At 31.1% G+C, this 26,399-nt stretch overlaps 3 protein-coding genes across 3 annotated transcripts; 2 read left to right on the forward strand and 1 right to left on the reverse strand.

Moving 5' to 3' along the window:
* The first annotated feature begins 2,147 nt into the window (after positions 1-2,147).
* Positions 2,148-3,124, forward strand: LOC124921575 (ubiquitin-conjugating enzyme E2 20-like). The gene is made up of 3 exons (XM_047462250.1): positions 2,148-2,420; positions 2,502-2,853; positions 2,934-3,124. The coding sequence occupies exons 1-3, from the start codon at positions 2,268-2,270 to the stop codon at positions 2,999-3,001; spliced, it is 573 nt and encodes a 190-aa protein (XP_047318206.1). The 5' UTR covers positions 2,148-2,267; the 3' UTR covers positions 3,002-3,124.
* Positions 3,125-4,000: 876 nt separating this feature from the next.
* LOC124921293 (hexokinase-3-like) lies at positions 4,001-7,545 on the reverse strand. Its single transcript, XM_047461929.1, has 9 exons — positions 7,055-7,545; positions 6,491-6,641; positions 6,205-6,396; positions 5,789-5,863; positions 5,540-5,695; positions 5,336-5,434; positions 5,115-5,242; positions 4,714-4,795; positions 4,001-4,622 (listed from the first exon to the last, which is right to left on the reverse strand). Exons 1-9 carry the CDS (start codon positions 7,330-7,332, stop codon positions 4,233-4,235), a joined length of 1,551 nt encoding a protein of 516 aa, XP_047317885.1. The 5' UTR covers positions 7,333-7,545; the 3' UTR covers positions 4,001-4,232.
* A 17,240-nt stretch (positions 7,546-24,785) lies between these two features.
* LOC124922348 lies at positions 24,786-26,349 on the forward strand. Its single transcript, XM_047463085.1, has 5 exons — positions 24,786-25,004; positions 25,080-25,142; positions 25,373-25,459; positions 25,555-25,705; positions 25,914-26,349. The coding sequence occupies exons 2-5, from the start codon at positions 25,133-25,135 to the stop codon at positions 26,347-26,349; spliced, it is 684 nt and encodes a 227-aa protein (XP_047319041.1). The 5' UTR covers positions 24,786-25,004; positions 25,080-25,132.
* Positions 26,350-26,399: the final 50 nt, after the last annotated feature.

Here is a 26,399-nt window from a genome sequence, read left to right on the forward strand (position 1 = left end):
TGAATTATCTGTCTCATCTCGTTCTTCATCATCAGCAAATGACAAAGAGTTTTTAGATACATGGGAATTATTAGAAAGACAAATCATACCTGTTCTGTTCTAAAATGACAAGACCCGTCTCTACCACCTGTTACTGAAGAAGGGAAGATGTAGGGAAAAAAAATGGAGTCCTAGGTTTTAGAATCATCATTGATGGAAACTGGTTGAGAGCTTGTACATGGAAAGTAGTCAAAACAACTTCCATGAAGCAAATCGGAAGAGAAGTCTGCAAAGAAGAGCATCCGAGAGAGTGTCAAGAAGGTAGGATGGACAGTTGGTCAGATCTAGTATGGATCATACATAGATGACGGAGAGAGGTCAAATTGTTTGGGGTCGATTATTAATCCCTATTCCCTAGTCTGAAAACTTTATACAGAAACAGGAAGAAGAAGATGAAACCAACTGTTATAATTGATTTAATTGTTGATTAAAACGATGTGTTTTTAGGTGGCTTCTTCTAGAGGTTATATTTTGAAGAATAACAGATCTAGTCTTATTTAACTAATTTTAACATGTATCCATTTTTTTATTTGTCCAGATCCTATTAAGTGAAAAGCACTTACTTCCATCTTGATGATTTCTTCAGCTCCATTCACTCTAAATAATTCAATATCAAATTTTTTTAATGAAATTAAAATATATTTTAACTCTTATAGCGTAACGGAATAGTGAAATATAATGAAATATGTAATATGTTTTGAGTCGGTCTGACAAGACCTCAGACCTACACCAAAATGGCGGTTATTCTCTTAGTAAGAATGAACGAGATTGATAATGTATGTAATTTGATTTGAAGAGGGAGTTAATTTGTTTGTTAGTCGAAATAAGTCTTTAATCTAAATTTAAATTTGAGAAATGGAGCCCAGTTGAAAGTTGAAACATTAGGCGATAAATAATTTTAAATTAATTATAAGAATTAAAATTTCGAACATACAATAATTGTTTACATTTGAATTTAGGTTATTCATTTTGTACGAATATGAAAAGGGCTAACTGTTTTATAAAACTTGTGTAGAGAATTATTCAATTGAAGAGAATCGAACATGAGAATAATTATTAGTCGAAAAATTATGTTAGTGACAGAATAAACTGAGAATTGAGAGGAATAAATTGCAGAAAAACTTATGAGAAGACTAAATATTAGTATGAAACAACATTTTTCTAATGGGAATAATTATATGATTGTCGGAAGATTTTTTCATCCAATTTTAATACTTTTATTGTTTGGAGATAATTTTGGTGACACAACAAAAATAAATATTGGTGAGACGAATGAGCACAATATGGCGTCCTCTTATCTACAACATCGTCAGTGTCGGCACCGAGGATTGGGTTGCCCAAATTTTAATTTTAAAAAATTTGTTAAAAAAATTTTTGGATTAGATTTGAACCTATAATCAAATAAAAAAAAATCTTATTTTACATCAAAAATCAATATGTTATACACTTTTATGTTAAAACAATTAATAAATTTAACTAAATAATTTTTTTTATTAAGTGGCTTGCCTTAACTCATGAACTTGCTGAGCTTACTCTAGGGTCGGGCCATGAACACCGTTGTCTGATAATGAAGTGGAGCATCATTGTGCTTAAGAATGTGGGTGAGAGTTTCGACCGTTCCGGTACTAGTCCTAAGAAAAAAAAAAAAAAAAAAATAGAGCCACGTATATTATAAAGAGACATTATATCTAATCCTTCATTTTTATTATTATTATTAAAATTTAGAATTAATTCTTATTATTATTTTTTTTAATTTTAGAGTAGATTAATTAGTCTGATTTATGTAATTTTTTTAATTAATCTCAATTTTATATGGAATAAAAGAATTTATATTTATAAATTAAAAAAATATATATTAAAAAATATATAATTAATTTTATAAATATAAAAAAAAAAATAAGTTACACAAAATAGATAATAATTTCATTTTAAATTTGAAATAAGTAAGAAACTAATTAAGTAGTAATAGCCAAAGCTTACCTTACATATGGGGAGAGAAGAAAACTAGCCGTTGTGACAAAGAAACATAACGTTCAGAAAATAAAATTTGAATTCCAAAAATCTCCCTGTAGATTCATTTTAAATAAACCCTTCCCCCATTTTATTTCTCCATCTCTTTCTCTCTCTCTCTTTCTGTACTTATTTTTCCAATCGAAGAAGAAGAGAGATTGAAAGTAACCCATCACAAATTCTTTACTTTCCTTTGTATTTTACCATCAAATCTACTAATGGCAGCAATCAATAGCCAGAATCAAGATCACAGCAACACCCCGATTCCTACTCCAGCAATCGCATCCTCCAAACAGCCTCTCCCTAGGGCAAAAACCGTCGACACTCAATCCGTTCTCAAGAGGTTACAGTCTGAGTTGATGGCCCTAATGGTAAGAACTTAATCTCGATTTGAAATCAACCCAGTTGAAATCTAGATTCTGATATGTTATCTTGCTTCATAATTTGAACAGATGAGTGGGGATTCAACCATATCTGCATTCCCTGAAGAAGACAACATATTTCTATGGAAAGGGACAATCAGTGGTAGCAAAGATACAGTCTTTGAAGGAACGGAATACAAGCTTTCTCTCTGTTTTCCAAATGAATATCCATTTAAAGCTCCTAAAGTGAAATTCGAGACTATGTGTTTTCATCCTAATGTAGATGTCCATGGAAACATATGTTTGGACATTCTTCAAGATAAATGGTCATCTGCTTATGATGTTAGAACTATTCTGCTATCTATTCAGAGCTTACTTGGAGAACCCAACATAAGTTCACCTCTCAACACTCATGCTGCAACCCTCTGGTGTAATCAAGCAGGTGAGAATTAATGATAATGAAAGCTTATTTAATCTGGGAATTTGATTTATTAACTATGAATAAATTGAATCATTTTGCAGAATACAGGAAAATGGTAGAGAAATCATACAAGTCTGCTGCTGTTGTTGCTAATCTTGCTGCTGCTTAGATAGAGTTGTTAGGACACAGAAAGAAGAATTTGTTGTTCAATTCAAAACAATTCTATTATTGATGTTTTTTTTACTATTGTTTTTAATTCAGTAAACAATAATAATATTATACCTTCTTTTTCTCAATTTATAATAATTCATATGAGATTACATTTAATATGGGTAGATGAAAATGAAGTTAGCTTAAACTAAAATAATTTTAAAATACAACAAAGTTACTGAAATTTGACTATAGGGTATTAGGGTGTTGGTTATAAAAATATGGCAGGTTGGTGTTGGTTATAAAAATATGGCATGTTGGTGTTATTTACCAAATAAATTTGTCTGGTTTGAGTTTATTTTAAAATAAAAATGATGTAAATAATATATAATTTATATGATATATATTATCTTGAGTTTAACCCGCAGGATTAATCGCACCATTTGACTTTTCAGTTTTTCTTGACTTCGAGGTCGAGTCTACAGAAGTGGTATATTTAACTTCCATGAACACAAGAAGTTTGTAGTTGGAATAGGCGGCTCTCCTAGGGTTCCCTTGTCTGGGATCCGTGAGGAAGATCAAGTTGGCCCTTTTGCGAACAGTTCGATGTACCATCTCCCTTCAACCCTTTAAACAAAATGCGACAAAAGGTGGAACGCATTCGCTGTCCACTCTCAGGTTGGCAATAACGGTAGGATAAGAGCATTCTTAAGACCAAAGAGTTAGACAGACGATAAAGGAGGAAAGTTCTCCGTTCGAAAAAAGACACAGAACTCAGAGTTTAAAAAAAAAAGTTGTTAATTAAACTGCAATCCCTAAATAAGAAGTAAATATAAAATGCTCATTGTGATAACCTGGCCTCTTTTCTCTTCAAATCATCTTTTTGGGGGGAGACCTCCAATAGGCAACATTCAAAACTAAGGTAACAATCTTATAGTAGATATTTTCCATGTAAAAAGACAATTTATTTAGATATTTAAGAAAATAAATGAATAGTAAACAAACTGAAACATCTATATAATAAATAAAATAAATCTTATAAACAGCAAACTGCATATTTAGCCACCATTTCACCACCCCCAAACCCCTTTACACCACACCAATATCCCTTTTCCCTTAAATATGTATGATAAATAGCTATAATAATAGTAATAGTAATAATAATAATAATATAGGAATGTTTTCTACAATTTACATGAACTAATTATAACTAAAATACTATATATACCAACTACTACTTTATATTCACACTATTCACTTTGGGTGGCTTGAGCAGCAGCAACAAGGGCAGCCCCAATACCTGAACCGTCTTCCATTACTTTTAGGACAACATGCTTCGCAATTTCTTCTCCTAAAATCTCATTCATCGCTTCGTGAAGATACTCTCTAAACATAGAATAACTTGTGTATAAACCACCCTCAATTGCCACTACCGATCTTCTCATCTTATTCTGCTGATTACTACTATTATTGTTATTATTATAATTCACTCTTCCACCTGAATAACCGCAACTCCCATCCCTACCAATTTTCTTCAGGATTCCCACTATCCCAGCAGCCGCCAATCTTGCTCCACGACGAGTCACCACATCACAAACCTTCACAACAAGTTTCCTAACCTTCAAAGGAACTTCTTCAATCTATACAAAATAACAATCAATGCAAAAAATTAATCAATAAAAATGATTGATTGTTTAGTTTTGACCTAAGATCTCAAAATCCACACACTACCTCCAGAACTTCCTTCAATATTTGAGCTACCTCCGCCAAGTCGGGAGAATCATCCTGATGCATGGCTGCCATCAAGGGTGTTCTGAAAGAAACCGTAATGAGAGTTTTTATGTCGAACTAAGGCAGAGTATTGATGATAACAGTGAATTAAGTAAGTTATGAATGAAAGAAACCGTAATGAGACAACTAAGGCAGTGTTCTGAAAGAAACCGTAATGAGAGTTTTAATGTCGAACTAAGGCATAGTATTGATGATAACAGCGAATTAAGTAAGTTATGAATGAAAGAAACCGTAATGAGAGTTTTTATGTCGAACTAAGGCAGAGTATTGATAATAACAGCGAATTAAGTAAGTTATGAATGAATATATTGTGTTATTTGAGAAAGGGAGAGAAATTGTACCTCAAAACAAAAGGCTGGCTTAATTTAGGAGATGCTTCTCCAAAAACATCAGACTCTTGAGACATTCTGAGAAGAACTCTTCTTACTATATCTCCTAGATACATTCCTGATATCATCTTCTCAAAGATCTGCAGTAGAAGAAACATCTCCCTTAAGATTGAGAAAGGCCCTTTAAATTTCAACACGGATCTAACTACTCTTTTAAAGCAAGTAAATATAACCTGATCATTTGGGTTAGGGCTATCAGAATCTAAGTCGACATCATAAGATGTCCTTGGCAAATGCGATGACCAGAAGTTTCCCCATTCCATATTAATCACCTAACAACAACACATTTAAATTTAAATAAAACAGTGATATCATTTAGAACAACCAGCCTCCATTAGACCACAACATAACTAATAATAATACATGTGAAATTATACCATGCCCCCAGAAGAAGTGAAAAGGCCTTGACATTTGATAATCGCATCTGCGCGCTCAAAATAGCAAGCATTTGTACCCGTACCAATTATGACTGAAGCAACTGTGTCTGGATCGTGATAGTGTCCAACTGCCAACGTCCCAACCGTATCATTTATCTGAGATATAGAATTGTGATTTTCAAAACAATCAGAAAAATATATCTTCTCCGACTATAGATGGAGATAAGGAACTTGTAGCTAGCTGCTTACAAGAGCTCCAACCCGCATATCAAGACTTTTCTTAGCCATCGACACTTGCAAAACCTCGGAAACATCTCTTTGAACCTAAACACGAGACAACAAGCTTCAATCTCCAGTAATTTAGAAATAGTTACAATGGAGATTAAATCAATTCATGCTGCAAGAAACCACAATTCAATCTCAAGTAATTTCTAGACCAGGGTTTTTTCTCTGAAGGAGGCTAGCACGACATCTTACTGTCATGACCTCAATTCAATTAAGGTTTGTTATTTGTTGGCTAAAATGGGTATTACATTCTTATAATGCAATTGGAGGATGAATTCCAAATCTTCCATAAACAAGAAATGAAATGAAACTATCCATCCTATAGCACAACCTGAACTCACTCTTCAGTTATCAATGGAACCAACACTTGACTGACTAACCATGTCTTGAATGTTGAATCCCTTTGTCCATTTGATAAGAATGCCCGAAGAAACAGAAGTCTGTTTTACAGGAAATGAGAACGTTAACCCTAGCTGTTTTCTTCTTTCAACCACGGGCACACCGGAAGAAGAACTACTTTCTTCCTTGTCGACAAATTCCTTTAGCGATGAAGCAATATAATCAAACAAATCCTGGCAGCAATAGAAAAAAATAAAATAATCAATTCCCACACTTTTACGTTACGAAAATATTAATTAGCTACCACGAGATTTATTAATTTGCCACCTCGGTAGTACTCGTCATCAGATCTACAGGAATCGGTTGTCGTTGCACTTCGTGTTTAATGGATTGGGACCTATTTCCTTCAAGATGAACTCTTAATGCTCTAAAATTAGTGCCACCAAGATGTAGAGCATAATATATTCCCTTCTCATTCCTACAGAACACCAAGAAAAGTAATAAATGTTTAATTCTTAAGGCAATGCAATACATTTAATTATCAACATTCCAATTTATGCAGAAACCTGAAAATGTCACCATATGAGACAACTAATCATTCTATCTATATTACAAGCATTTACAGAATCTGAATCAATAGGAATATATCCAAACAGCATTCATTGCACCCTTAAGTATTTCATTGCAAAAGGAAGCTTCCTCTCTATAATGTAGCATCTAAAGTTGCCCCAGTGAGAAGAAATCATCTAAAACCAAAAACCCAAAACCTAAAATCTGAAATTTCGAAATCTTAAAAAGAAAATCAACTTGGAGAATCAAAAAACATCAAATGATCAGAGTCAGTAAAGAGGTGGATAAAACAGAGAGAATGAAATGCTGGATAAAATATACCCATTGGGAAGATTATCAACAAAAGTAAGAAGCATCTTAAGTTTGCTGCCTCCTTCGGAAGCCAAACCAGCGTGCATCTCCACAGCCATAGCATCAACCACCTGTTTCAATCTCCCCACCGACGTAGAACAAGACTCTTCCATATCCTCCATCACAGAAACCACTCGTCTCCACTTACGCCGGATCCTCACCCTCTTTCCAACCATCATCGCCGCGATCACAAACGTCGCCGTTGCACATCCCAATACCAACCCAAACCCAACTTTCCCCATCCCCATCTTTCTTTTCTTATCTCACACGAAAATCAACCGTTCAAGCCATACAAAAAGACGGGTAGTCCCGATTCGACCACTTATTCCTTATCCCTCTCTCGCTTTGTCTCTCCAGCAGCATCGGCTTCTCTTTCGCGACGATTTTCACGCCGGCGGCGAAACGCAGACGACCTGTTCGAATAAATGTCCCAGAGAGAATCGAAAGAGAAAGAAAGAGAGAGAGAGAGAGTCTTCGTAGATAGTAATGTTGGAAAAGCAAACTGCTGGATACTTATAATATCAATGAAAAGACATATATACCCTTCACCCAATAAGTAAATACCGAATCTGTGCCCGTTTTATTTATTTATTTTATACCATAATAAAAATCCTTAGATTGTATAAATAAATTAATTATTATTTTTTTTTCTATTAGGCCCACATTTGCGAGTTTGGTGAGAGTAATTGACACTGTCAACGGAAGTAATTACGGTATTGCCATTGGCCTTATAATGATGAACTTTCCAACAATGAAAAGAAGATTATGATGATGATGTGTCAGTCAGTGTGACACATAAACACGTTAATTCACTTCATTAACCACTAAAATAAAATAAATAATATATTTAAATATATATAATAAAATTATTAAACATAAAATTTATCTTCAAATTAACAATAAATATTTTAAGTAAAGTGATAGTCATTTGGTGTAAAAATAATAAAGTTGAGAAAAAATAAAATAAAAAATAAATCTGATTTAATCTTACGTCACGTCATTCTTATCTATATTTTTTAACCTTATCATTTCTAATATTTTAATTATAAAATTATTTAAAATTAATTAATTTATATTTATAATTTAATATAATAATATAAAATATATATATATATATATATTATTATAATATTAGCACGTGAAGGGATTATTGCACCCTCACTCAAATATTTTAATATTATTTCTTCTCAATACATAAATGTTGGGTTAGCTTATAAGCATGGTTATATTTTTATTACATTCTCAATTTATAATTTTTAAATAATTTTTAACTATCAAAATTAATTTCTAAAAATCTTAAAAGGATTTGTTGTGCAAATTTAAAATAATTAATTTTTTTTAATATAATATTGTATAAATAGATTTTCAAAATAATTAAATCTTAAACTATTTAAAATGAAAAAATAAATAAGTATTAATTAAAATAATAGACTTAATAAGATAAATTATTTAGTACTAATATAATTAGTATTTTTTTAGGGGAAAAAGAAAAAATTTAAGGAAAGTCAAATAAGGCTTTAGGCTTAGGACATTTACCCAAACTCGAACCCAAATCAGATCACGCGGAGAGATGCAAGAACTCAAACCTATATGCTCAGCAAGCAGCCCAGGCCAAAAACATCCGATGGAATCCTTTGTGACCAAATTGTTTATGTGCCCTCTCACAAAGAGATTGAAATAATTAAAAAAATAATCATTTCAATCTCCTCTAGGTGTGAGGGATATATAGACCATTTGGTCATAGAAGATCTCATATGTAGAAGCAGAAGCATGCAGGTAGAATGCTCCATCACAACCCAATGCCAACGCGCGTTTAAAGATCGCTCAGACGCCATGTTTTCTTCATTACACATATAACCTTCAGGGATAGAGCTAGGATTTGAAACCTATCCGGCTAAATTTTTATCAAAAAAACTATCCGGCTAGTTTTATAATAATATCAAATAAACAAACAAAATAAACTAAGTTTACTGTCACTAGTGCCTTTTAGCGACGAGAAATAATCCATAACGACGATAAATTACCGTCATTACTGATAAATACATACAAGATATTTAGGGCTACCCGGGCTACAGCTCGGGCCGGCTTGTACCTGGCTCCGCCCCTGATAACCTTCATCCGATTTTTTTGAAAAAAAATGATGAACATTTTCAACCAAATTTAACATCAAAATGATCACCAAGATAGAGTGATCATTTTGTCTACAACCCTTCACCGTACCATTTGTCGAAATGATAGAATTCGACAAAAAAATGTGACAAGTCATTAATGTCATTTCTCTCAAATTCAACCGTCTTAGCCACTCGTACTAGTTATTAAAAGAATCCTGGGTCATTCTGAAAAGAGGGAGGAGAAGAAAAAAAAACTCAAGAAGGATTATACCATAATCCGTTATTAAGGGTAAAAACTTCATGTTTCTATTTCTTTGAAAAATTCGAAAAGAAAATCATAAGTTATTTTAATCTATCCAAAAGCTTCAAATCGTCAATAGAAGTTGTTTACAATCGACTATAAGTTTTCAATTACTCTATATTTACGAGTGCGTTTAGCCAACTCGCCAACCTCATCCACAACTGAGGCGCTCACTCTCACCCTCACGATGCTTGACTGTGATGATCCCCACGTTGACCTAGGATAAATAGAATGCTCGGCCAACTCGTGCCCAAGCCCGAACGGTGACCGTGAATCAAATCCAACCTATCCAAATAGCCCTTAAAATAATTTTAAAAAATAAAATCCTAAAAAGTATATAATATATTTTATAATAAAAATACAAAAAAAAAAGTTTTTATTAAGATCTAGTATATATGTTCCTTTTTAAATATTTTATTAGTCATTTGTACATAAAAATTGTTTTAAAAAATCTTAAAAATTAAATTTTATATGATTTATCTGAAAACTAATTTGGTTAGTTTATTTTTTAATTTAAAAAATTCAAAGTATGATTAAATTTCAATACCTCAAACATTTAGAATTTTTATAAGTTTAAAACAAAAAAAAAATATATAAAACAACAAATTTTAAAAATTAGTCAAAATTTTAAAGTAAAAATATTTTTTATGACAAACACGAAGAAATAATCGTGAAAGTCTTTTTTTATAGTAATCAAGTCCTCAAGACTAAGACATAATCTTTAAAATATGTTTAAATATGTTCCTAATTTTCGAGAAAAATTAGGTGACGACTCTACCGTCTAAAGTTGATTCCCAATTTATTTAAAATATTAATTTAGAACTTATTTTTTAAAATCATCTAGTGAATTAACAAATTAAAAAACACGAAACCGACAAGAAATCGAGGTGGTCACATTATTATTTTTTTTCATTATATATTAATACTCTTTTAAATCATTTAAAAAAAATAAATTTAATCTCTTCAAAATCACTCACCGTACCTTAACATTATTTAAATAAAGTCAAATTATTTTAATAAATCTCAACCTAACAAACTCTTACATGAATATTAAGATGATTTATTTTCTTGCAAACAGAATAACAAGGCATCTTATTTATTTTAAATCAAATTAAGATGTGTTTAAAGAAAATTGATCTTAAATCCTTAACATATTAAATTAAAATATTCTATTTGAATTTCTCTAACAATGATTTTTAAAAGGGTTAGTTGAATTACTCTAAAGTTAGTTTGATGTTTTATTTTGGAATAAAAATAATTTTTTTATAAATTAAACATTTGTTTGGTGTAAAAATTAAAAAAAATATATAGTGTTAAAAAAGATTATTTATTTAATTACCCTTCAATAGTAATATAATAAATTAATAATAAAATTATAAAATATTTTTAGTATTTTATATAATTTAAAGAATGACTTTGATTAGATGGAATGTTTTGAGTTTATAAAGAAAATTAAAAAAAAAAACTAAAAAAACTAAAAATATGGAACCAACTCTAATTGATTAGTAACTTTTAATTAGCATATAAAATATTATATTTTCTAGTCTACTTGTAATTGAAATATATAAATATAAAAAATAATCATTTTCAAAAGTACATTAATAATAATAAAAATAATGGTAAAAAAGGCCTATTGAAAAGTCAAGAGCATTGATTAAGTCAAATCTAGTAGTCATTGTCACAACAAAATTACAAGTAACAGTAATTTGGTCAAAATGTTTCTTTCATTTCATTTAATTTAGGTTAAATTGTTAAAAAGTCTAATGGTCATATTTTACATCATTCTAACAACCGGTTTACTATTTTAGTTAATTTTTAACTTTAAATGTATTTATACAATTTTAATAATTTATGAGAATAAATGTGTGTATAATTTTTAGTTTTATTGAAAAATATTAATTTCTTAATAATAGTGTTAATATATAATAAAATAAATAAATGAAAATGTAACTTTGTGAAGAAGGATGATCTTATGTACTATGTGAAAGGTATGATGAAAGTTGAGACCAAATTATTAGAGTGAAAGCACATAAGTTAGAAATTGTTAGTCTATATTGAAACAAAATAATCTTTGAAGATCTTGACAAATATTGATGTGGTCCACCCTCATTAATAAATAAGGGCTTTTCAACCTTCCACACTATTAGATCCCCTCATTCCCTTCACATTTAAGTTAGCATTTAGTTTAGCTCACCAATCTTTCAACCTAACAAACACAATCTTTCCACACAAAGATGAAGAATGGTGTTTACACATGGGATGATCCCATAAATAAGTGTAGAAAGAAAATGTTTGAAGGTAAATAACATGTGAAGTTTGGAGGATAAGCACAACAAAAAAGCTAAATATCTTATAAAAAATAATGACTAAATTGTCAAATTGAGACTCCTTACCGGACTAATTGAAATTTCGAACATCTTATTTTAAATCTCACAATTTGAAACTTCTTATTGTTAAAATTATACAAAATGAGCTTTTGTCTTAAATGTTTTAAACGACATTAACTTATTATCTACGTGTCATTTATAAATAAATAAACAAAAGATTCATGTCACTAATTTAAGTACCGAATTTTAGCAAAGTAAGGGTTTTGACTACCAATTCTTAGAGAATCGGTAGTAAAAAACTCTTGATTCGCTAAAATTTGATAGTTAAATTAGTGATTAGTATTTTATTTATTTAAAATGTTACGTAAATAATAAGTTAACGGCATTTGAAACTGTTAAAATAAAACTTCATTTTGTATAACATTAAGAATCCCAAATTCTGAGATTTAAGAAAAGAGAATAGAAATATGAATTGGGAGAGATTTGATAATAATATACCATTGTGAAAATATTCTAATAAAGTACACTCAAACATATATATATATATATATATATATATATATATATATATATATATATATATATACTGACCAGAAGAAAATGGATTAAAAACTTAATGCTAAAAAGTGTAAATATCAATTCTCATTAAAATAATTTGAGAAGTCATAATATAGATTTTATTTAATATATGGACATAAACTGTCCGAGGAAAAATGTGATTATGAATAAAAGATATTTGCCCACAAATAAATAATAGAGTAATGATAGGGAACGCGAATTTAGGGCCGCGAATGTCCGCGAAAATAGAATATTCTATTTAAAAACGGAATATTCTCTCTTTCTTTAATTAATTTATCTTTCTTTTTTTCTCAATAATCAATTAATTTATCTCACTAATTAATTTATTTAAACCCTAAACTGTAAACCCTAAACTCTAAATCCTAAACCCTAATTATTAAGTTAGTTTAGTTGAATTATAAATTTATAAGAAATGAGTGAAAAAAATTAATTTATTAATAATTAGTCACCACCAATTGTGGAGAGAAAATAATTAACGTGAGAATAAAAATATTAGATAAACATTTATAAACAATAAAACTAAAAAAAAATATTAATAAGTCATTAAAAAAAATAATAAAAAAGAAAAGAAAAAAGAGGGCATAAAGAATAAATAAAAAATATTTGATAAATAAAAAAATTGAAAAAATATAAAAATATAAAAAAATAAAAGAGATAAATTCATAATACAACTAAATAATGATATTAATTAGGGTTTGTGATTTAGGATTTAGGATTTAGGGTTTAAAATTTAGGGTCTAGAGTTTAGAATCTAGAGATTAGAGTTTAGTGAAAAAAGAAATTAATTAATAAATACAAGTTGTAAAGTGTTATTTTACCAGTTAAATGAGAGATAATAAATATAAAAAAAAATTAGTGAAATAATTAATCGTGATAATAGGATAAATTAATCGGTAGAAGTAGAAAAAAAATAATTAGTAAAAGAAGAAAGAATATTCGGTGTTTAAAGGAATATTCTATTTTCGCGGACATTCGCAACCCCACATTCGCGTTCCCTATCATTACTCTAAATAATAATAATATCTAATGCCCACAAAAATTATGCTGCATATTTGTTCTATTATTCCGTTTACATGCAAAGTGATGAAAAGTCACATTTTGCCTAAATTCCAATTGGGAATTCATTATATAGGTGGACATTTTGTATTCATAAAATAGTCCCACGTTTTCTTTAACTTAAATTACATAAAATAGTTGTTTATTTTATTTCAGCTATTTATTAATATTTATTTCTATTACTTATAAATATATATATATATATATATATATATATTTAAAAATAATCCATGCAAAATGATATAAATAAGACTCTTTTAAGTTCATCGACAAAATAAAAACATTTTAAAAAAAAACACAACACAAAATAGTTATCAATGATTAAACAAAAATAACAAAATTTAATGAACACGAAATTTTTTAAGAAATGAGCTCCCATAAAATATGATTGTGTAATCATTTAGTTAAACATATTACAGTGTAATCTTTTAATTTTAATTTTTTTTAAGGAAATTTAGTCCCCACATTTTAAAATTGTATTGATTGGAATCAAACTCGAGTCATTTATTTTTTAGTGGTCCATATATATTAAAAATGATAAGAAAATTATTTAATTGTAACGACAAAGAATGACATGAAAAAAACGTTACACAATATGTTATCGATCTCGTAAATTCTTCATAGGAACGATTAACTCCCGACCAATTTTACGGACTTTCCAAAACAAATATGAGAGAGCGTCATAAGAACTAAGTCATTTAATCTTAAACCAAATTTGTGTCATTTAAACTATCTAATAAGTTACTAACTATATATTTTTATTAATTTTAACTATGATTTATTATGTATTTTAAAAATTAATATAAAGCCAAGCCATCATTATTGAAACTATTTGTAAAATGACAACAAATATTAGTTTTTTTATATATAGAAATCAATACTTCCAATCATATGATTGTGACGTTAATTTTGAGGTTGAATTAGATTAGAGCCAAGTTAATTTATTATTATTATTATAATTGAATAATAAGTTAAGGATAATGTTGTCCACTGGCTACAAGTTGTTGTTTACTTTATGTTTTTAATATTTAGAAGAAAAAAAAATCGAAAATGAGATGAAAAAGGCTTTCATTTCAACATCACCCTTACATAAAAACAATCAAATGAGGATGCTAACGTTGCGAAGCTGACGTCATCAAACATTCATGTCTTTCACATTATTTTTTTTTTAACTGCAGTTTTGTTTTAAATAAAAATAAAATAAATAAATAAAAACAAGGTGGGGACATAACACCGACTTAGTGTGTCATCATCATCAACCCAAAGTCATAATGATGGGTCGCCATTGGCTACCCATAAGATCTTAGGATAAAGTTGGACGGCTCTTAATTAATTAATTAATTATTATTATCTTTTAAGATAATAAATTGTATTTTCCAAGGACTAAAAGGCCATTTCTCATTACTCAATCTTTTCTTTTGGTCTCCTTCTTTCTTGTTTTTTAAAACACATTATAGCCCTTATTTTTAAATGTCCAAACATTATAGTATAAAAATGATGAAGTTTAAACCTAACAACAACAACAAAATGAAGATAGAACCAAAACTTATAATGCAAATAAGACCAAATTTAAACAGTTACAACATTAACCTAAAAAAAAAAATATTATAAAAGAAATATTAACGCGATTAAAAGTCCTCAAACAAAACAATTAAGTTTTTAAAATCTCTCATGTAAAGATTTCAGCATAATGTTGTAAATAGTTATGTCCTCCTCAAGTTACAATCTGAAAGGTTAAAAAGTGTTTGGACTTGTGCAACATTTTTTTTAAGAAGTATTATAAACATATATATATATGTTGACATTAAAATAAAAATAGCCAACTAGTTACTTTTTGTAATGTGATTAGTAGTTTAGGTGAATATGTTCAAGTCTACATAGAAATATATTATTTTTTTTGCTTAAATGAAGATCATATATGCTTGTTTAGATATGATCATATGTTCATGATCCATTAATACGAGAGGGCGATTAAACCGATATTGATTTAAGCCCACCCGAAAAAGAAAAGAATTATATTTTTACCGTAAAAAAAAAGGTGACATAACCCTTAATTTTTTTTTTTATATTTTTAATTTAATTAACTATTTGTTTAACTAGTTCTAAAAATATGTTAAAATTATTTTTTCATTCATAATTTCTCCTTTATTTTATTAGAGTTCAATCTAAATTTATTTTTTTTTCAAACCCAAACTAAATATAATTCATGGATGGGTCATGATTGATCCTAATAATGCTCCATAAAAACCCTATAAATATGAGTCACTAAACATAATAAACCATATTCACCTCTTCACTATTCATAACTGTGCTTTTATGTTTGATATTCTTGAAAAACTTTATGACAAATCATATTCTAACTTTTATTATTTTTTCTTATGAAATCTATCATTTGATTTTGATTGCGATATTCACAATTAATTAAATAGATTAATAAAATGTATTTTATTCTTTCAAACTAAACATTACAAACAAAAACTTTAAGCAACTTAAAGACCAAACTAATACTTTGGATATATGAATTTATGTTAATTATTCCCCAATCCAAACGGGTAAGAAGAATATATACATAAACCTAGCTTTTAGCCACGGTGAAATAAGATTAATTGAACTCATTCAATTTGCAATATATCTGGGAGGCCCACGACAGATCCTCCATTTATGAATGTGTGTCACTTTCACACTAGCTCATATAGTTTTCCATTTTCCATTTAAGGCACATATTAACTATGATATTTGAATTCTTTTCCCCAATTTATAATCTTTATATAATAAATATGAAGAATATCAACTTCGTCTAGCTATTTTCTTCACTCCCATTAATATTCCCTACTATTGAATGATTTTTTTGCTTCAAATAAAATTCCATTTTCTAAATCAGCCAAAACAATTGTTTGGTTCACTGGTCCAGCGACGAAAATAGTTCATGACGGTGTCTGGTGTACTTTATCTATAACATTTAATGGATTTCGTTTTCTTGAGTGACCGAGATTTGATATTTGGGAAGTTAACACAATCCCACGTTTAAATTTAAACTTAAAAGATTTTGTGACTTTATATTTGATTAATTTAACTTATTAGTTCATACATAAATAAAAACAAATTAAGATTTTAACAATCATGTTGATAATGATGATGTAGAATGCAAACATCATCAACAAGCCAATCTTATTTAAAGACAACACCAAAACCAATCATACAAATCCCAATAGATTCACATGCTCAATGCTCTTGTCGGCTATTCTTTATGTCATTTTCACTCTTTTTAATTTCTTTCATAATAGTTTTTTTTTTATATAAAATAATATATACCCAAAAAAATACTAACTAGTTGTAAAGGAATGGAGTATATATAATAATATGGACAACAATAAATGACAAACTGACAGCCCAAAAGACTGGTGCAGGTATGTCTAATGGGCACAAATTATTTTGGGTCAATGAAATGACAAGTAGCCTAATATAATAATGTGATTTAGTTAGGTTTTCTCTTACAAACCCACAATTGAATCTAACATAAAATTCAAATAATTGACCAAAATTGATCCGCAGTAAGGATTATCGGTTATGGGAGGGTAAAACAGTCATATTTAAGAATAAAAAAAAATAGTCTTGTTATTAGTGAAATAGGCCTTTCTAAAATTTGAGAGGCTTTACACGATTGCATGTATAGTGGGTTGTTAAGACAGGTCTGAAAATGGATTAATATATAAATGATGGGTGCAAAGCTTGTTTGGGATTTGGTAAATTCTCTAGTCATAATCAATATAGTTGGCATTGAAAACAAGACCTTTAGCGTGGTGCCAATACCTTCTTCACCACATAAAAAGAACATATATATTAGTTGTAAAAGATATCACCATTGAAATAAAGGAAGATAAAAGACAAATTAATCACCTTTGCTCATGCCACAATTTGATCCATATATTTTTTTGTAAGAGGTCTCAAAATTTTAGAATGTTTTAATTTGGTTAAGGTAAGAATAATAAGAGTTAATAATTTGATTTCGGATTAGGTTTCTATATAGTTAGTTCTATGATCATTCCATTAATACAAGATTCAGTGAAGAATGAAATGTGTGTGATTATATTGTGAATGTGTAATTATACATATTGAAAATGTAAAAAATAAAATAAAAATATATATATATATATATATATATATATATATATATATATTTATATATATATTGGGCTAGTCATTCAAGCCCACCCTCATTGTCACCCTCATTATCTTGAAAGTGACCATGGGCTTCTTATTCATGCTTGTATCCAACTACTAAATGGAAGGGACCTCTTTCCATCTTTTGTCCGTCCACGCCACAACATCAGTTTAATATATATAACATTTTTTTCCTTCTCCTTTTAGAAAAAAAAACTAAAAAATTGTGATTTTTTTTGCCTTATTTATTTTATTGCAAGTGTGCATTATTTCTTTTCCATCATTCAAATTTTGAATTAATATGGTATTTTTGTTCAATTTGACACTTTATTTAACAAGATTGAATTTATAGTTTTAAATTTTATAATCCGAACAATATTTCCAACCTTTGATGTATTGTTTGTTGATTATATCTACGACTATTCTGTTTATCTTTTCTCAAATCTATGTATGTCCTCATTTTAGAGACAAAAAATTATAATAAATGTAATCAATTTAATATATTGGAGATCCATAAATTAGTGGATCTCAATATAATAAATATAATCAATTTAATATATTGGAGATCCCTATATTAGTGAATCTCAATGTTATAATTTTGTATATATAGTTTGCATCTTGGAATGAATAGAACAATAAATTGTATTGCCTAAGGTTTTTCTCTCTTCTTTCTTCCGCTACGCCTTAGGCTAACGGTCTATTTTCTACCATTTTCTCTTCAATCACTCTGTTACGTTCATTTTCTATTTATCTTTTCTTCAATCACTTTTCTTTTTCAATGGCGAGTAACAAACAAGGATTTTACATGGCCCTTGCCGTTTCCAACATCAAGAATCATGTCTCTATTGTTCTTGAGTTGGAAAACATTCAATACACGACATGGACAGAGTTGTTCAAGATCCATGCCCGTTCTCATCGGGTCCTTCATCAAATCATCCCATCAGTCCCTGTTCTACTGCCGCTATCGACAAATGAAGATAAAGATATGTGGCTAACTCTCGATACTGAGTACTGGGCGGTTGCGAATGTGGTTTCAGAAATTTGTTGGCTATGAAATTTACTCATAGAACTTCATTGTCCGGTTCCCATCGCTACTTTTGTTTACTATGATAACATGAGTACAATCTACCTCTCTAGTAATCCCGTTCAACATCAACGAACACATTGAGATGAACATTCACTTTGTTCGCGAGAAGGTCTCACGCGGTCAAGTTCGAGTTCTTCATGTCCCATCTCGATTTTAACTTACAGATATCTTCACGAAGGGGCTTTTGAGAGTTCTTTTTGAAGAATTTCGATCCAATATCAACATACATCATCCACCTACTTCGATTGCAGGGGTGTAATAAATGTAATCAATTTAATATATTGGAGATCCATAAATTATTGGATCTCAATATAATAAATATAATTCATTTAATATATTAGAGATCTCTAAATTATTGGATCTCAATATTATAATCTTGTATATATAGTTTACATCTTATAATGAAATAAGACGAGAAAGTACCTTGTTGAGATGTCATGTGGGACGTCGCACCAGTGTCCATGTACCATGTCGGAGCTACACGTAATATGTTAAGTTAAAGTATTTAATCAATTCTTAGTGTATAAATAAAAACTAAGTTGTGTTAAATTAACTTTGTGCAGATTGAAGAAAACCGGAAAGAAAAATTGTCCGGTAGTTGATCAAATCCGACATTTGATCAAACTTTGGTTTCTACAAAAAGGCGCTTCTGGTTTTATCTATAAATTCGTATTATATCAAGTTCGGTATTATATAAAAGACACGTCCAATATTTTATAACTTCGGTTTTATATTGGGACGCGTCCGGTATTATATGAGATCGATTTTATATTGGAACGCGTCCGGTATTATATGAGTTCAGTATTTTATCAAAACGCGTCCGGTAGTTTATCGAGATCGGTTCCTAGATAAATACCTCTGGTTTTATATCCACTTCGGTTTTATATAAAGGCGAGTCCAGTAGTTTGTGAGCTTCCGATTTTTATATCAAATTAGTATTTTATAGGCGCGTTCGGTAGTTTGTGAGCTTTCGATTTTTATATCAAATCGGTATTTTATAGAAGTATCCGATAGTTTATCCAGATCGGTTTATGGATAAACGCTTCTGGTTTATCTCACCCTCGGCTCTATATCCAAGTCTTCCGGTAGTTTACTAGTTCAGTATTATATCATGACGCTTTCTGTATTTTACCACTTCAGTTATACACAAGGAGCTTTCAGTATTTCCCACGTTCGATATTTTGGATAAGCGCTTTCTTGTACCTGATCAATCTTAGCTCCCGATTAAGCATTCGCTATGGGCAGTCTAACACGACAGCAAAATCAGATCTATAAAAGACTAATATGAAACAAGACTAGTCAAACCCTCTGAGTTGTACGTTTCTCGTACATCGTAATCCCATTAATAAAAATTTGGCTTAATATCATCTAATACAGATAAATCAAAGGAAGATATTTTCTGATGTACTATCCTAGAACTCAACCAATCAAATTAGGACATGTGTCCTCTGAAGCAAATTTGTCCGTTATACGTCCATTGCAGTTTGCCTACTTACGAAGACATAGGACAATTTGCTTCACAACCTTGGAAAATCTTTGAACACACCTTTTACATATCTGTTGAAACCGGTTTATACTTATAATAATCAGTTATTAACTTGCCTTTGATTGTCCTTACACCAGTTTTCTCTCTACTCTCTCAAGTTCTCAAGTCCTAAGAGCTTACAAGCTTGCTAGAGTGTTAAAGTTGTTTTACATACTACTTATTCTGCGTGAGTATTCAGTGTTGTAAGTTGACAGAATTTGTTTATGTTCAACAGAGTGTTTGTGTGCTAGGAGTTCAGAAATAGGCAGTGTCTAAGTCCTGGTTGTCCGACTGAGTTTGTACAAGTGTTGTATTCAAACCAAATCTTCTAGTGAATATCATTCTCAAGGTTGAGAAGAAGGGGTGACATATGAGCTTTTTACTTCAAACATCCATAAAATCTCTTGTCTCTTGTATTCATTTCTTTTCAATCCCATTCTCCTGCTGCTTCAAGTCTAAACAAATTGTTCTGCACTTGAACTCCGTTCAAGAGTTTGTGACGACTTGCGAAGAATAGAAACGAATATTAACTTTTAACAGTTAATATCAAACGAAGTGTGTAAGCGTTCAACATAGTCAGACCTCATCTCTATTGTTGTACCCAATCCTAACATAATATAAGGGTATAAATGGCCGCTTCAATGCCTGTCAAAGTTGGTGGAGACTAAGTCATGTATGCTTGCGGACGCAGGCCAAGGAGACCTGACTACTATTGTCGCGTTGGCAAACGAGAGCTACAAGGAGGTCTCTTCCATTGAGCCGTTGAATACGGGCATGGAGGCGAAGCCCATGGCCACTACTTATTGTCAACGTCTCAAAGTCTTGACCGATTAGTTGAAAGGCATCGGTAGCCCGATCTCGAACGACCGCCTCAAATTGTAGTTGGTCGTAGTCCTAGCGGAAGCGTACAACGGGGTGACGACTTTAGTCTGACAGAGTGATCATCTGCCTCAGTTCTACCAAGCGCGATCCATGTTGATTTTGGAGGAATTTGGCTTGGCAAAGAGGGTGGCCGGGTATAGCTCTTGTCTCCGACGCGTCTGTGACGAATGTGTCACAACATATGTCATCGTGGGGATCTAAATATAAACTAAAGAAGAATGGCTCTCGTAATGGGGGTCGATCGGGGCAATCACAGTACCAAGTCTAAAGTCAGCCTCTTTCTCCCTAGTCGCAACAATGGGCTGGTCATTAAAGCCCACCATCATTGTCTTGGAAGTGACCACGGGCTTCTCATCCATGCCCGTATCCAACAACTCAATGGAAGGGACCTCCTTCCATCTTTTGTCCATCGACGCCACAACATTAGTCGGGTCTCTTTGGCCCGCGTCCAAACGCATACATGGCTTAGTCTCCACCAACTCCGACAGACATTGAAGCAATCATGTATACCTTTGATATTACGTCTCCTGATCTAACATGATACATGGATACTGGTGCGACGTCTCACATGACATCTCAAAAAGGTACGTACTCTCTCGTCTTATTTCAATTCAAGCATTAAACATGATATTCTTGTAGGTAATGGTAATACGATTCTGGTTTTGAATATTGGGCATACCACTATTTCTTCTTCGAATCCTAAACTTACTTTGAATAATGTTCTCTATGCTCATGCTCTTGTTAAAAATCTAGTATATGTTTGTAAATTCACTACGGATAATTTTGTGTCTACTAAGTTTGATCCTTTTGGGTTTTCTGTTAAGGATTTTCGGACAGGGACGTGTCTAATGAAATGTGATAGTTAGGGAAATCTATAGCTGGTCACAACTGGGAGTCATGTGTCATCTTCTGTTTTTGCTGCTTTGTCGTCATCCTTGTGGCATAGTTGCTTAGGTCATCCTGCCAACTCTAGTTTTGAATCTCTTAGATTAAATAAATTAATTCACTGTAATAAATAACATGCTTCTCATATTTGTCCTTCGTGTTCATTGGGAAAATATGTTCATTTGTCGTTTAAGGTTTCTACTTCGATTTCTTTGTTACCGTTTGACATTTTTCATAGTGATGTATGAACGTCTCATGTGTTAAGTTCTATGGCCATAAATATTATGTTTTGTTTCTCGATGACTTTTCATCTTTTTTGTGGATTTTCCTTTTATCTCATAAATCCCAAGTCTTTAGTGCTTTATTGTAATTCCGGACACTCGTCAAAACTCAATTTGAGAGGGATATAAAATCTTTTCAATGTGATAATGGGAGAGAATTCGATAATCATTCGTTTAAGGAATTTGCGTCCACGCATGGGATGACATTTCGTTTCTAATGTCCTCACATTTCGTACTATCAATAATATGACTCATACATTACTCATTCATGCCAAGATACCCACCTCATTTTGGTATCATGCTCTCCAGATGACCACATACCTCCTAAATATTTTTCCGCATAAACACATGGCAAACGTTACTCCGTTACAACGTTTGTACTATAAAGATCCCACGTATGACCATTTATGCATATGTGGGTGTTTGTGTTACCCTTTATTTCAATCCACGGTGATTCATAAACTACTTCCACGCTCTACCCCATGTGTCTTTCTTGGATACCCACTAAATCATCGGGCTATAAGTGTTTTGACATATCAAATAATAAAATCATTATTTATCGTCACATCATCTTTGATGAGTCTCATTTTCTTTTTGTTGAAATTCAGTTCACTCCACTCTCGTATGATTTTTTCGATGATCCTCCATCACAATATTTGATTCATCATCAATTTACACTTTCATCTCCACCTCCTTACATGATCCGAACTAGAAGTTATCAATGTAGAAAAATTTAATGCTTAAATTGTTAATAAGACGTGGGAGTTGGTTCCCCGTCCAAGTGATGTTAATATGATTAGTTTTTTATGGGTCTTTAGACTCTTTACTAATAAAGGTCGTGCTGATGAATCTTTTGAGAGACATAAAGCTCGTCTTGTAGGTGCTGGAAAAACTCAACAGATTAACGTTGATTGTGGGGAGACTTTCAGTCTTGTTGTCAAACCAGCCATTATTCGGTTGATCCTCTGTCTTGCCCTATTGAAGAAATGGTCAATTCATCAACTTGATGTAAAGAATGCTTTTCTCCATGACACTCTTGATGATGTTGTATACATGCATCAACCTCTTGGGTTTAGAGACTCCTCATTTCCTCATTATGTCCGTCGTTTGAAGAAATCATTGTATGGTTTAAAGCAGACTCCTCGAGTTTGGAACAAACGCTTTACGAATTTTGTGTCCACACTTGGTTTTCTCGGACTGTTTCAGATCACTCATTGTTTGTGTTTCGTTAGGGTGAACACATGACATACTTGTTATTGTATGTTGATGATACTTGTTATTGTATGTTGATGATATAATATTGACGTCATCTTCTGACTCTCTTTGCCGATTCTTCATCTCCAACTTGAATGCGGAGTTTTCTTTGAAGTATTTGGATCTCTTGCATTATTTTTTGGGTATTTCGGTAAGGCCTCATACAAATAGAGACCCCTAAATTAGTATATTGAAAATTCTTAAATTAATGGATCTTAATATTATATTTTTGTATATAAATAAAACAATAAATTATATTCCTTTAAATTAAATTTTTAAATGTGAATTTTTTCCTATTTGTTCACCAAGGAGTCATTTAAATTATTATTTGTTTTTATTTTGAACCCTCCTTCATGAATTTTTCATTAATATATATATATATATATATATATATATTTTATATATATATATGGAAATTTGAGCAAATGACCTTAAAAACATGGTGAATTGCGTTTGGTGAGAGTGAATAAATTAAATAGCGCTGGTAACCCTTTTTTTTCTGACGAAAATGTCCCTATTGCGTCACGCATCCTCAGGTTGCGTGACGTAATTTTTTATTTTTCAAAAAATTTTAATTATGAAATTTTTTGGGCGAAAATGCCCCAGTTGCGTCACGCAACCCCAGTTTCGTCACGCAACCCTAGTTGCGTCACGCAATCACGAGACGAAAAAAAAAATTTTGAAAAAAAAAATCCGGTTGCGTCACGCAACTGGAGTTGCGTTACGCAATGGTACAATTGTCATTAAAAAAAAGGGTCATCAGCGTTATTTAAATTATGCACCATCACTTTCTTCAATTTACCCTATTTTTAGGGTCATCTGTTTAAATTTCCATATATATATATATATATATAGAAAAATGATAGAAAGCGCGACTTGAGACAGCGACTGATCCAGCGATGTCTACGTAGGTTGATAAGTAGAATATTCTCTCATATTATTAATTATTTTCTCTAAAAAAAAGAAAAAAAAGAGACTATAAAAAATAAATAAAAAATATTTGATAAATAAATGAATTGAAAAGTCATAAAAATAAAATAAAAATAAAAAAATAAATTCATAATTTAACTAATAAGTGATATTAAGTAAGGTTTAGGGTTTAGAGTTTAGAATTTATTATATATATATATATATATAATATTTTTGAATAAATGATCCTAATATAAAAAAAAATAAAAATAAAGAATGGACTACAAACTTTTTAGAAGTAAAAAAAAAAAGAAATACAAACTTTTGACAAATTCAAAATTGTTTCCAAAACTTGAAACCCAAAACCCTTGATGGGTTGCTTAAGTCTGCTCCGGCCAAGCCGTCACGTACAGACACTCTCTGGCGGTAGCTTCCGTTGGTCTCCTTTTCTATCTTCTTCTTCTTCTACTCACTTTGCTTGCCTTCTTTAGTCCATTCACCGGACTTGTAGCTCCTTCAGATCGCACACTATAAACCTCACTTCAGTTCATCTCTAGCACTGGTAAGCCATCCCTACTTTTTTCTCTCTTTCTTTTTTAAAAAAATGTCATCATTCTACTCTGATGATGCCCATTAGGTTACCACAGGCACGATTTCTATCTAAACCGAACGAAATGCCTCCCTCATTGGATGGATTGTTGTAAGCTCAAACAATTCAACTATATGAAAATTTAGGGGTTTATTCGTTAGGCGACTGTTTAGTTTGCTTAATTTGTGGCTTATCGGTTGTGGGTATCTGTTGTTTTATTTATTTATTTCAGAATTGTTGAACAAAGCATTTGACTTGCACTAAAACTTGTCACCAAATCTTGCTTCTTTAATAGATTCTTTTTAGCCTATGATGTTATAATTTACCTGTTCAAAATGCAGCGGTGGGTAGTGAAATGCTTGTTGCTAGACGACTTCGTTTATCATCAGGGAGAGCTACTGCCACTTCACTGCTGATCCCCAAACGAGGTAAGTTACATTTTCTGAAGCAAATAAGCAGGTTATTATGCGGGTTTACTCATGTTCATGATTAATTTAATTGTATTTGTTTCAACAATAAGCAGGTGTTTCTCGTCTCTTATGGGTGTCCAGCTTTAATCGGCGTGGGAGGTCTTCTGCTGCTCATGCTCCTTCTGAAGTTCCAAAAGCTCAGGAAGTAAGAAAGCGGATTTCCAAAGATGAGAGAAAAGCTTTGATGGAATCATATATTTGCAAGTATGGTCTCTGTTTGGATATTGTTATACTAGATATTATAAGTTGTTAGGTTGCACTATCTTAATGAACCTTTATACTTTGTAAGGTTTCTGAACAATGAATTGTAAGTGGTATGTTGTGGTACTTTTAAGAACATGGATGATGATCTTTCTATACAATGTGGATACATTCTAATAATTTGGTGGCTTTCTACTAAACTCTTTTCCAGATACAGATCAATGAATGGTGGAAAATTTCCCTCTGTTTCTGCTGCTAAGCTTGAGGTTGGAGGCTCCTATTATGTAGTTAGACAACTTCTTCAAGAGATTGAATACGGATATAAAACATCCTCCTCGGACATGAAGAATGAAAAACTCGTCGAACAGAAAAAACCTTCCATCATTCCCAAAGCGAACGGCAGTGAATTGACCAAGGAATGTAAAATCAAGGATCAATCTAAGAAAATAGTTAATGATGATGTACTTGGCGATTCTACTGTCCAAAATGTTGAATATAAGGCAACACCAAATCCTACCTCTTCATTTAGTGGTGTTTTGCCCAAGAAAACTCTAGACACTAAACCCGAAGTAAGAATTGAATCAGTTCTACTCATATGTTTTTTTGGTGGACTTTGTGTCGAAAAGTCACAGGTCTTAAGTTTTTAGATAGAAACCTATAATATGATGGGGCATCCATAATTTGTTTTTTGTCTTTT

The sequence above is a fragment of the Impatiens glandulifera genome, chromosome 1 (genome assembly GCF_907164915.1).
Source record: "Impatiens glandulifera chromosome 1, dImpGla2.1, whole genome shotgun sequence".
NCBI lineage: Eukaryota > Viridiplantae > Streptophyta > Magnoliopsida > Ericales > Balsaminaceae > Impatiens > Impatiens glandulifera.